Source organism: Polyodon spathula, chromosome 15 (genome assembly GCF_017654505.1).
Source record: "Polyodon spathula isolate WHYD16114869_AA chromosome 15, ASM1765450v1, whole genome shotgun sequence".
In the NCBI taxonomy this organism is placed as follows: Eukaryota; Metazoa; Chordata; class Actinopteri; order Acipenseriformes; family Polyodontidae; genus Polyodon; species Polyodon spathula.
Genome location: NC_054548.1, coordinates 38,219,201 through 38,232,977, shown reverse-complemented (window position 1 = coordinate 38,232,977; position 13,777 = coordinate 38,219,201). Strand labels below are relative to the sequence as shown.

The 13,777-nt window shown below is 35.5% G+C and overlaps 1 protein-coding gene across 10 annotated transcripts in view; it reads left to right on the top strand.

Moving 5' to 3' along the window:
* The window catches only part of LOC121327869 (roundabout homolog 2-like), a 265,965-nt gene extending 255,435 nt beyond the window's left edge, over positions 1 to 10,530 (top strand). For all 10 annotated transcript variants that reach the window (XM_041272163.1, XM_041272161.1, XM_041272155.1 and 7 more), the window contains 3 exons: positions 3,076 to 3,345; positions 5,326 to 5,526; positions 6,430 to 10,530. In XM_041272163.1, coding sequence (XP_041128097.1) covers positions 3,076 to 3,345; positions 5,326 to 5,526; positions 6,430 to 6,431 — 473 coding nt within the window. In that variant the 3' untranslated portion in view covers positions 6,432 to 10,530. The remainder of the gene's footprint in view (positions 1 to 3,075; positions 3,346 to 5,325; positions 5,527 to 6,429) is intronic.
* Positions 10,531 to 13,777: the final 3,247 nt, after the last annotated feature.

Sequence of the window (13,777 nt, the reverse complement as noted above, 5' to 3'; positions counted from 1 at the left end):
AAGTTAATATTTAAACCTACTAGTAAAAAGCAGCGAGGTAACCCAAGCACTCTCCAAGCAGCGTGGTAACCAGTATTAACATTCTATGGAGGTCAGGCTTAGGTTTCAAGCTATAGCTGGTAGTATGTAACTGCTTGGTATACTAGTCAACCTCCAAATCTATGTTACACGCCAACCAAAACTAAGGAGTCTTTTGTACGTTACCAGAATATTTACATGAGCATCAACATTGATGATGCAAAAAAAAAAAAAAAAACAACCAAGGACACAACCTCGGTGTCCTCATAGCTAGTTACGGACATACAAGATGGATAAATATATTTCGGTGAGATTTGTAACAAATATAAATGTGGCTCCAAATATTCATTGTAGCTGTAACTGTTACAAAAATTGGGTTTGTGCAATGCACTCTTTAAACCTAATTTTAAGTAGCTAGGAAACAAACACACTTTGATACACTTTTAAATACACTTTGATTAACATCATTATAATTAAATCATAATTTAAAACTAAAGACACCTTCTCTTAAATACTTGATTATTGTTTTTCATGCACAAAAATGCATTCTGCTTTGATGAATGATTCTAAAAAATATTATAATTATGGTATGTAACAGGGGGTCTTAGTAGCTGCTACTTTTGTTGTGGGTGTCCGCTGAATGATGAGAGAGGGACAGAGGGATGCAGTTGACAACGCCACTCAGGCATCCAGGTTTTATTTCAAATAAACAAAGTTGCAGTGACAGGTGGCTGCCACTAGGGTACCAACAATGACAGCCCTAGTGCAGGAGGACATACACAGACAGAGTGTAATCAAAATAATAACTCAAAAAATACAAAACAAAATACAGTGAGAAAACAGCTAAAAACAAAACTTTGCCAAACACTGGCTTATTGCTGCTCCCATTAAAAGGGAGGTCCCAATCTGGAACCTACTCCATGACACACTGAAATAAACTGTTGTGGGATCAAAATCCCCTAAATTAATCCCTACACAATTCATTCACACTGGCTCTACACACAGTAGTGAGGCTGCACGCTTGCGGGAAGAACTGCCTTTCCAGCTCCTTTTTTATACCATGTCGCTGGGCTTAATTGATCATCAATTAGTCAATTAAGCCCCTGCCACAACACGCACATGGAGTTGGATTTAACTTCATCCCTGCCAAACTTAAATTCAAAACTTTTCAGCTTTATTTACAACTGCAAAAACCACCATATCTAGTACATACTTGCGTTTAATATTTTATTTAAACTATACATATAAACAATACATTATTTACACGTGCAGGGTTTTTGCCCTGCCACATGGTATTATGAGAGGTTATCCTTTTAATATTCTGAAAAAAGTGTACAGTAGTTTTTAAAGATCTATTTGTATGCCAACACTACCTGTAATGGGGCAATAATCTTTTTTTATCTCACTAGCACATAACTATGACTGTTCTTTTTGTTTTTGTTTTTGTTTTGTTTTTCATTGTACTGCACAATTGGAAATCAGTTTTGCCTCCACATGCTACAGTTCTATGGTATGAGATATTATCAAAAATATTTTCTTACTAAATAATCTACAATTGCAAGTGGAGAAAGGAAATTGTGTTATGTATTTCATTATGCTGCCTTGTACAGATATGACCTTGATAAGATCTAATGTTTTATCCAGTGTAGCGGTGGTCTGGAAATGTTTTAGTTTTAAAAGTGTTGTAAATTTGCCACACTTCACTGGATTCTGAACAAAAGCTTTGAAGTAGCAATATGTAAAGCAGCCATACATTTCCAAGAAATGTTGACAAGCCTTTTAGTGCTTTGGGTGGCATTCAAGTAGGAAGCTGACACATTTCTTTCATTATTTAAAACAATAAACCCAGCTTCAAAGTATGACTTTAATTATGAGCAATATGGCACAACAGCACATTACAGCGGCTAAGTGTTGAAATTGTTGTTTTGTTGAATGAGATATGTACAGCATATAGCAGAAGTATCCAAACCGCGACTCTCGGGGAGTTCAAGTGCGTCTCCTGGGGGAATGCTCGGTGACGCACACTTTGCGGCTCAAATGAACGGAAGAAAGAATAATGTCTTGCAGCTCTTGCCTACATGCAAATGTTGGTATGCAGCTCATAGGGTCAGGAAGTTTAGCCACTCCTGGCATATAGTATGCCACTTTAATCCAGTATATATTCCTTGACTTAATTTGCAGTTAGAAAAAAAGTTTTCAACTCAGATTTGACCATTCTAAGCATTTTTCTTACATACGCCAAAACAAAAAATATAACTTATAATTTATAACAAATAATGCACAAGACAGCACTCTTAACCCTTTGCAGTCAATTTGTTCAGCACTTGTCAGGCGCGTCAGGTCGAATTTATTTTCAGACGTGCTATTTATTTTACATGCGCTCTTTATTTTTATTTTTTCAGAGTAAAACAGGTTTAAATGGCCCTGTATAGCAAAAGGACATCAGTAGTGCATCTCACCTTGTTCGCTGTATTTTTTACATAGCTCTCTATAGATGTGCATACTGATAAATACTTTCCTGATCACTCGTTTTATCACCAAACCTATCAATAATGCGATCCAAGTCATTATTTTATTACTATAACATCTCAAAAAGCTCTGCAAATGTCTGTGATATTCTTTGAGCGCTGAATGCGGAAGCAGCTGTCTCCTTTGTTTGTGTCCGTGTTGGTATCTCTATGGTGCATGGGGCTACCTGTATTGCTCAGATACGCCCTTTTTTCGGCTTCATTCAGCTCCTATTGGTCCATTGAAAGGTTTTCTCAGCTTTTTCTTGAGAAAAAACGACTAGAGAGATGTGATGCCGGACGGGTCTGACATCGCACTGGAAAGGAAAAATTGAAAGGGAAAAATAGGACTGCAAAAGATTGAAATAGAGGTAGCCCTGATACATGTATGAAAATATATTACCCTTTCCCCCCCAGAAATGCATAATATTGAACACTGACTTTCGGAACTCCATTTTCAAACACTGGACAAAATCCACTGAGAGAATTATACATGTGCACAATCCCTATCAAAGTGGCTAAACCCTGTTGTTTGTGTGTTTACTCTTAGACTTGCCTCCACCTCCAGACCCCCCTCCATGCCAGGGATCCCGGCTGCACTCAGGTTCAGGGCAGAGAGGAATGGGCATGGGCGGCTCTGCAGAGAGGAAGGCCAGCTCCCTGGAGAGACAGCATGTCTCCTGCCTGGAGGAGAAGAAGAGCTCCTTGGAGCGGCAGACCAGGATGTCTCTGGAACGGCAGAGGCAAGCTCAGGAGCGTGTTGGCTCCACGGAGCGCAGTGAAGACATGAGGAGACTCCACCAGCAAGCACATGGATCAGGTGGGTTAGCAAAGCTAATAAAGATGGTTAACAATAATATTCAGCCCCAATACATTAATTGACCAGACCAATTCATGCTTCCACAACATATTCTAATTATTTTTTTTTTTTTTAAAAAAGCAGCCAAAAGAACATGCTCACCACCATGCTAGGCAAGGATCATGGTCAATAAGCCACTAAGTAAATCGATCACATATGGGTTTTGTATTGTTTTAAGAAAGAAGGTTGCATTTCACTATTTTGTCTTGGAAATTATAATAATGTAACTGTGGAGCATTTCAGCCATATATTAATGCAAATTTCAAGGTCTTCATGTTACATCTGGCAGTTCAACATTTAAAGCAATGCTCAGTTGTCTGCAATAAATATTTTGAGGAGTCGGATTCAGAAATATTTGGATGTATCCCTTATTTTGCCCGACATCCTATTTCATTGTATCATAACAGCATTCACAAATAGTAGAGATAGTGAGGGAGATGTACTGGAAACCCTTTGATGCCAAAGATCATTCACCCTCACTGTAGTTTTGGAAAGCAAGACCACCAAGTCAGAAGACAGGCTCTTGCATTTACCCTTATTACATTGCCAGTGTTCTGACAGTTTGTTATTTTGGTCCTGTCATATTAGTTTCAGACTTGGCTCATTTTCCTCTTCTACTTGTGTTAACCTCAGAACTTGAGGTCAATCCCATGAGAAGTGAAGAAGAAATTTGCTTTTGATTGTTTAAAATAATTATGTATCTAAAATTGTTAACCCTATGGTATGATATAAAATGTGAAGAACCTGCTCATTTCTCTTTTGTTCTTAGTTGAATGTTCATAGCAATTACCTTTTTTTATTATTAATTATAAATGCAACTCAAACTATTTCCTCAATTTGAACTTGGAGTTAAAGAGTAGGTAGTGATGTTACAGAAAAAATATAGCATTACATGCTGCTACAACTCCTTAAATAATGTATCTGTAATTTTTCTTTTCATTGTTAACATCCTGACAACTTTTTACACTTATAACATTATTATTATTATTATTATTATTATTATTATTATTATTATTATTATTATTATTGCCCACATTGTCAAACAGGTAACACAGCTATAACGATCCATGATGTGGAATGGAACAGACAAGCCAGAGTACTTCTGAAAAAACATTGAACTATTCAGGAGATTTTAATGTGTTTGTGGTCCACCCTTTCACATTTTTCATGCTTTCTAATCCAGTGGAAAGAATAAAAAAGCCCAGTATAAAGAAATGTGGATGTATTCAAAAGTTTCTTAGAAATGCAGTTATCTCCTTCCATTCTGCTTTCAAATAAAGCCAAGATAAATGTAATAGATTTGGCTGTTGCAATCCTTTGAAAAATCAGCTCCCTTTATGTCTAAAAATACCACTGTCAAGTGTACCATATGTGTGATGACAGCACCGCCCAGAACCATCAATCTATAAAAAATTATGACTTTTTGATTCAACAAAAGTATTAGCATTTTTTGTATTTAGTTTTTTTTTCTACTTTACTCGATTTGATTGAATAATTTGTTTGCTACAATTTCAGTTTTCAGCATTTAAAATATATTCTATGTCCAATATGTGGTGTATCATTTTAATTACAAAATTGGCCATCACCAGGGCAACTGAAAGCTCTACATGCAACTGATTAGCTTTGGGTTGTGTGACCTTGAACCAACAATACAACTGAGCTGTGCTTATGTAGCAAACAGAACACTGGATTACAGAGTGAAGATTGTAAAGGACAATATCTTCATGGGTTATAGAAAACTACCTTTTTATGAAAGTCCTATTAATTGGAAATACCATTTAAAAATGGCCCTTATGTATAATTGATTGGCTCTCCAACCTGCCCATGGTACTAGTTGAGGAGAGGTTCCACCCTTGGGGCAAACTGGAGACATGATTACATCCTTACACTTAGCATGCATAGGGCAGTGAGACTTATAGGTTCTCTTTGTATTTATTCCAGAAGAGGCACTGGTGCCATACAGCAAGCCCAGCTTCCCATCTCCAGGAGGACACAGTTCTTCAGGAACATCCTCTTCAAAAGGATCAACTGGACCAAGGAAAGGGGAGGTCACAAGGGGGCCTCACCAACGTAACACCACAGACCTCCCAGATCTAGGATACATGGGAACAAATGGCCAAGGAGAGTACTCTGGTGAATTATGTACGTATTCTCTGGCAGAAGGCCTTTCTGCAAAAGTTGAATGACAATAAGAGGCTGGGCTTGCTCGTCTCCCTCCCTATACAGGTGCCTCCCTCTGTTTCCAGTAGCTTTTCCCTCTGTCAAATTACAATTAATGTCTTATTTCTGTGAAAATGTAATTAATTCAAAACACATGCATCAATGGACAGATAAAAAGGACAGCTAATTGAAAACTAGGAGAATCCCTTTCATTCTCTACAAGACAGAACAGTCTTCAGCATATGCCATTTTCTGGTTCAGCGATTACGCATACTGCGCTGGAATTAACTGGTAGCCTGGGGTACTAGTAGAAGGTCCTTTTGTGACCCGACTGTGTGTGTGGTTGCTGTCTTAAAAACATATTTCATTTTTATTTAAGCTGCATTGCAAGAGAGAGTCTTAGAACATCTTCTCATGGGAACCCATTAGAATTAATAATAATAATACATAGTTTGTGCACTTCAAGACAAACATATCTACAGCACTTAAATCAGTGAACCCGATGGCCCAGATACTACCCACACACCAATTTATTACATTCACTCAGTGACTGTTATATTGTCAGAAACTGTAATTCCTGGTAAAGATCAGATTGGTCTGATGTATTCCAAAGGTGATTGCACTCATGTTTTTTTTTTTTTTTTTTTTTTCTTGCAGTATAATGTATTTCCATACAAAGTCTTTCCTAATTACATCTTGGATTGTGACTGTTGTTGATATGGAATAGTGTGACTAGAGTAAACTCTTGCTTTTCCAGTAATTCATGTATTGTTTGCAACTGTTGAGGCATCCACGTATTAAACTGTATGTGAGATCGGTATATGTGACTTGGAAATTTGGTGCACTTTTTGTACTAACTGCTTCTGTTTTTTGCACTTCTTGTAGAGTAAATTGAAAAGGATGCATCGGTAGCTGCTTCTGACTCCACCAGGTCCACCGAAGTGATGACACCCATTGGTGCAATGAACATGTACCTTATTTATGTACTATTAGAAAAAAAAAGAAACTGTAAATGTGATGTAAAGACACACAGACACACATATCCCACAGTTACGCTTATGTTTTTGTCCTCTGAAACACACCTCCCACCTTAACTATTTCTTGTCAGGAGAAAGAAAGAAAAGAAATGTATTTAAAGACAAATGAGAAAGAAAAAAGAACACCCTCCAAGACAAAGGGACTTTGTTTTTGTAAATAATCTTTTGTTGTTGCATTGCTATGCAAAATCACTTTTTAGCTTTTTTTTCATATGATATTGTCAGTTTTTATTGGTCATTTGTACGATATGTGAATTAATAGGCTGTGGTGCCATAAAGTAATTGTTTTATTGTATAACATTTTTATTATATGTTTAATGTTTTGCACTGCAATTTATTTGGTGATAAGCACAAAACCGTACCTCCTTGTGACATGAAGAAAACCAGACTGAATTTGAAGGGAGTTTACTGTAAACTAAAAAAAAGGAGGTTTCTTTTGGAAAGAGCTGAATCGTCTTCAACACTAGAAAGGCTACTGTATTTAATGGGGCTGGCCTTTCTAGGATTAAGTAGGCTTGTGACAGACATGTGATGGTAACAGATAAATCTGGTTCACTACTTAGAGTAGTCTTGGACTTGGAGAGATAAAAAAGCTGGAAAAATGGTACCAAAAAGGTGTTTCACTAGAGTTGGTTTAAACAGAGGTTGTTACAATTAGAACTGCCTGTGGCTTGTGCCTTGTAATCCACAAAACCCCCTATTAAAAAATAAATTGAAGATCTAAAGTACATTTCAAGGACAGTAATCCAAAAGGGCATAACACAATGTTTAAATATACCTATTTTCCCTATCTGGCACTGTGCATTGTCACTCCTGATATCTACCCAGTTGTTACATCCTTTTGGCATGTGTCCCTCAACTTGTCATAATAAAGTGAGATTCACTGTCTCAAATGCTGCTCTAAAGTAATAAAATAAACTAGACTGTTTGAAGATTGCAGCTGCAGCAGTAGAATCACCATTCACTTTACAAATTAAAATTGGAACTGATGCTATGAACAAAAAATCTGATAAGGTACAAGCCCAGAATAATGAAATGTTTTGCCACTAGCTTTATGTTCCCATGGCTGTCTTAGGAAAAGGTACAAATTACAAATAAATTGTATCAATTAGCCTTGTGGCTTAAATGAAAGATGCATGACCATTTCTAATAGTGTAACAGATCAGTTTCAAGCTCAGATATTATGTCTTGATTTTAAATTTCTGGTGCTACTGTTATATACCCCTCTCTCTCTCTCTCTCTCTCTCTCTCTCTCTCTCTCTCTCTCTCTCTCTCTCTCTCTCTCTCTCTCTCTCTCTCTTTCTCTCACACACATTTGGTTTTAAGTAAATACATTAAAATATTTAGACTTTTACAAAAACTGCTGTAGATATTTTGTCCTTAAAAAAACAAAAACATGGTGCATCTTTAACATAGTGTAATTTTGTGGAAATGTATTTAGCTGGAAAAAAAAACAAACAAAAAAAAACCATTAATGTCTATTGATTGTTCCTTTACACACACAATAGAATATGTAGACAGGTTTATAAAACCTAAATGACTGTTTACCCTTTGCTCAGATTGTTTGCATGTTTTGTAATATTTAATAAATTATACACAGTATGCTAAACTTGGCAAAATAACATTTTTAACATTGTGGAAAGCTAATTACATGGCCTTGTTTAAAAGAAAAGGTGTTTATGTATGTCCTTTGAAATATATGTGAGCATAAAGTGCATTGTTTCAAAACTGGGTGCCTCAACTGTAATTTCACTGGAGTATTTTGAGTGCATAGTAGTAATTGTACACGCTGTATTTGTCTAAAAAACTGTTCCTGTGTCTAAAAGTAAAGCACGTAATAGCAATTGATTGGTACTATTATTTAATGAAGCCCACCACACCCTATAGTCTTGCACTGAAAAGGGTTGGGAACAGGAGACGTGCTGCATTAGTAATTCAAAGAGTATGGAGGTTAGGCTGCTCTTAGTGAAACACCATCTGCTCAGTGTGACAGTACAAATCAGCTCTGAAAAGAATATAACTGGGAAGTCCAAATAAAATGGTGTCAGTATTAGGTTTTGACCTAGTTCTAGTATGTTTACCTGCCTGCTTCTACTATACATTGGACTGTGTAAGTGATCAATTGTGTAACATTGTATTCATGCCATCACAAGGCAAGGCTCATCTGTTTTTATCACACTGGGGTTGCACTACTGTTTCCAGGTCGCACGCTTTTCATGTCGGTTGTGTATTTACCTTTTTTCTTAACAAGAAGCCAATCTGTCTTAGAATACTAACGGCTTAATTCAGAAACATTGAGGGTTAGTGCTTTCTCAATATCAGCAATCACCAATTTGGCACACAAGTGAGTATTGGCACTTAAGTGTTTCTAATTATGGGCATAAGACAATTCAAATCAAAACCATATAATTCCCAGGCCCAGTAACCAGGACATGCTTGGGTAAAATATGAATGTTTAGATCAAAAGCTCAGTTTGGCTGGATATGTCTCTTTGAAAAATACAGTATGTACTGCTATTGATGCTTTGATTAGGTTCCCAATTGTCGTGCCCTTCATATGAATTTAGCAATATTTATGGATTTCAATGTATTTCAGGTCATCCCACCAAAATCCTTAGTTATTTGATTAGCTAGGTATTAAGTCTATACTACAAAGAAAAGACAATATTTTACTTAAAATGACCCTGGTAGCCTATTGGGCTTCTATAAAAATATGTGTGCGCATTTTATGCATACATATTTATTTAGACATTACTATGGCGGTAGTGATTATGAACAATAACGCAAGACATTGAAGCCAAGTTAAAGTGAATGCATCAAAGCACTTAGCTATCCATTTTATGATTGTTTCTGTCAATTACTTATTTTATTACCACAGAATTATTTAAAACAAACACAAGTTTAAATGCATGTCTATAGAAGTGAAATATGACAAAAGCACTTGAACATAATGTGCAAACCTTCTGTTGGAAAAAAAATATATATATATATATATATATATATATATATATATATATATATATATATATATATATATACACACACACACACACAGTTAATTAAAGAGATGAGATGCACCAGGTATCTCAGGTTATTTTAGCAGTCAAATGCTGCTTCTATTTTTATTTTATAACGGTCTTGGATTCACTAGCTGTGTCTTTTAAATTCAGATTCACAAAGTGGAGACAAAGCAAATATTGTGGGAGACAAAGTCAGATGAATTGAACAAATATCTGTGGCACCCTTGTTACAAAATGTTTTTTTTGTTTGTTTGTTTTTGAAATCACAGCATTGTTTGTTTTGTATTTATTAAATGTTATACTGTGATAAATGATAGATGTTAAATATACATTTGTGTAATGTAAACTGGGTTAGCCAACTGAGAAACAAGAAGATGTCAGAGGGATGTTAGCAGTTTACTGAAGGAGTTTGAGCATTTCTTCTGTTCACTTGAAAAAACATTCTGTAGCATCAAGAGCCTCAAAGGAGCTTCACATTGTGTACTGAATTTTAACCATTAGCTTTCTTTTGTTTTTGAACATATATTTTATATGAACTTTAGAACTGCCCCCTAACCCCAAATACTTTGCCTGACAAAACAATAGGAAAGTGTTCTGCTTGTAAGGATAATAGTTCTATGGCTTTCTCTCTCATTTGTTTATTTCATACAGTAATGTTGGTTCTTTGTAGTCATTCTGTGTGTTGACTTTTGCTAAAAGAAAAAAAAAAAGAAAATGTGTTCTCTGTAAAGTACTGGAAAAGGATGGAAGCATCCTATAGCTGTGTTGCAGTCTTTCAAGTTTGTTCTTTCTGTAAACAAGCTTCTGTACTCACTTGCATGTGTTTGTCTAAGAAAACTTTTACAAATTTAGCTCTCATGTTCTGTACAATAACTCCATTCTCCTTGTACCTGGATCACTAGCAACAAATAAAATATTTTTGAAAAATGAGAAATGGGCCTATTTTCAAGTGTTTGTTTCTGCAAATTCATATATATATATATATATATATATATATATATATATATATATATATATATATATATATATATATATATATATATATATATATTGCATTCTTTTGCAAGGATGAAATAATATTAATATTTTAATGGTGGAAAAGGCATTGTTTAACGTCTTATTGGTGCTCTTATAAAATACAGGAGTTTGACAAAATAGAATGAAGGTTAACATGGAAATCCAGGATGGCACTTTGGCATGACGACACTGCAGGGTGTGCAAATTGTTCTGGAGGAATAAGCATCAGCTGTTTGAGGTCTAAGAAAGACAATTCTATTCAAAACTGCAATATCCACTAATAGGTATTACACATTCGTTCTTCTTCGTTATAAGTCACTGAAAGTATATATTTAATTATTCTTGCTAATGTTTCTGGAAAGGTAATAAAAGGTAATAATTAACTTTTAAGACTGTATTGAAACAGAACTAAACAGTACAGTCTTGCACTGGCCAAAATGACAATTAGATGCAGCTTTTATAAATTACAATATAAATAACACAGGCATCAGTACTAAATGCCAATCACTGTTTGTTAAAATGTAACATTCATCATTTTATAAATATTGGGATCATTTCTGGGTGTTTCAGGTGCACAGTATACTAGAATGCTCAGAGTTGTTTTTGATAGGGTAGTGTATGTTGTACATGAGGTATTATACATGTATAACTGTGCAACCCAAGGCATCTCAGTTATGTGCATTATACACAAGATTTGTGTCGTACTGTATAAGAATTACTGCTGAAAATAAGAAGATACGCTATAATAGAAATGTGGAGTTCTTTTTGAAGTTTTCAGGAATGATTATGGAAAGCCCTACAGCAATCTGAAGTGACTGATGTTTTTTAATCAACTTTGAATTATATTGTAAAAAGTTAAACATGAAACAGCAAAACTACTTAACTAGACAACTAGACAAGATTTACAATAGCACAGCGAGAAACTTGTCAGAAAAAAGCTGAAAGAAATTAGCCTAAGATATTGCTTTGAACAATAAAGATTAAACCATAGTCTAGTTTTCCCTTTGGATGTTTAGAAACAGCTTGCACAAAGCTAATTTGCCTGCAGGGATGGTTGGAAACAAGTTCAACATCAAAATCAATCCTGCGTATCTTGTGGGGAAAAAAACTTGTTCTCTTCATGTCTCCAGGTGCACATGTTAAAAGCTAAAGGTAAATATAGATTATCAGAACAAAGAATATAGTCATAACACAATTTCCTGGGTTCTTAAAAAACCCTAACTGTTTCCTGCAGTATTAAAGCTAATGTAAACCTACCTTTAAGCAAAATGAGATCTGTATTAAAATGTGGGGTTCTATAGGGAAATATATCTACAAGAGATTTACAAAGAAAATACCACAGCATTTACAGTCAGTATAGTCTTATGTATATATATATATATATATATATATATATATATATATATATATATATATATATATATATATTGGGATATTTTTTCTTCCCTTTTTTCTTCCTGAAATGATTTACCATGGCCAAATTAATATTGTAGCGTACCGTGGAAAATTAAGGAAAGAGACACATAATTTGCAGGTACTAGAATCCACGGTTTATTGGGATGATTATTCCTGGCCCCTGTCAGCCTGGGCTACATCAAAAACAACAAACAGTCTTGCACATTCACACAGCAGCTTGTCTGACTCAGCTGTCAGATCTGTCCGCAGGGATGTGGGCTTTCATGCTTACACACACACACACACACACACACACACACACACACACACACACACACACACACACACACACACACACACACACCCACACACCACACACACACACACACACACACACACACACTCACACTCACACACACACACACACATACTCACACACAAACACACACACACACACACACACACACACACCTCACACACACACACACTCACACACACACACACACACACCTCACGCACACACACACACACTCACACACACAAGTATTACCTCAGTCTCCAATCATCGAACACACCACCCGAGTGGGTGAAAACATGCAGCTTTTATGCAGCTGTACCGTGACTCGTTTGCTAATCAATCATTCAGTTGGAGTCTGTGCAATTCCCCGTGCTCACATATTATTACTTTTTACTTGTACATGAAGTGCTGTGCAGTCCTCGTGACAAAATACAAATATACATTTTAAAAACTAGTGTTACACAGACCTGTTTATATCCCGTGTACCAATTACTATATACCAACATTAAGACAACATATAACAGAAAATATACACAGGGGCTGGCACTTTGCCACAGGGAAATGAGAGACCTGTGTTATAATCGATTCTGTACTATAATTGATTGCGTTATAATGGGGTAGCACTGTATATATTATATATATATATATATATATATATATATATATATATATATATATATATATATATATATATATATATATATATATATATATAAAAAAACTATTAAATATTGTTAGTAAGAGAACTAATCAACCCAGATAAACATTGAATTATCAATTATTAAATTGTTCCATATAACACACAAACTGCAGAGCGAGCAAGCTGTGACGTAGCTAGTCACTTGCTCACACACACACACACACTCACATCCAAGCACAGAGTAAACCTGAGATAATGCAGACAATCTTAGCATATACCACATGAAGCTTATTAATGGTATATGGATTAAGTATATGGCAAGCTTACTTTTAATGAAATTCTTCATACAACAATATGAGGTAGATTACTTAGTTACTTCAAGTTTTACTAAAAGTTTTTTAACACACAAAGTGTACAAACTAAATAATTCTATGTGAATTTTACAGTTAATTAATTTAGTTCTATGAATGGAAAATGCAACTGGAAATATACTCAATGGTTGAAGCTTTTGGTTTGCTGGTTTGGAAACTCAATCTGTTGAAGTGTCTAGTACAAAAACTGTCCTCTCAGCAAAGAAATCTTCAATCCCACGTTGGATCAAAGTTGGCAATAAAGCTTTCAATTCTTGATAGAATCAACAAACAGCTGCAATAAAGTCTTCAGTCCTTGGTACTGGATCCACAACAGTGCTCATCCGCTCTGTCCTCTTTGCTGAATCTTTAGCTACGCCGGTAGCAGGGCACCGTTTCTTTTGGATACTGTCGTTTTAGGTGTACAGTATGCTTACACTGGTTTGTCTGATAAGTGTCTGTAAGTTTTAAAGCAGA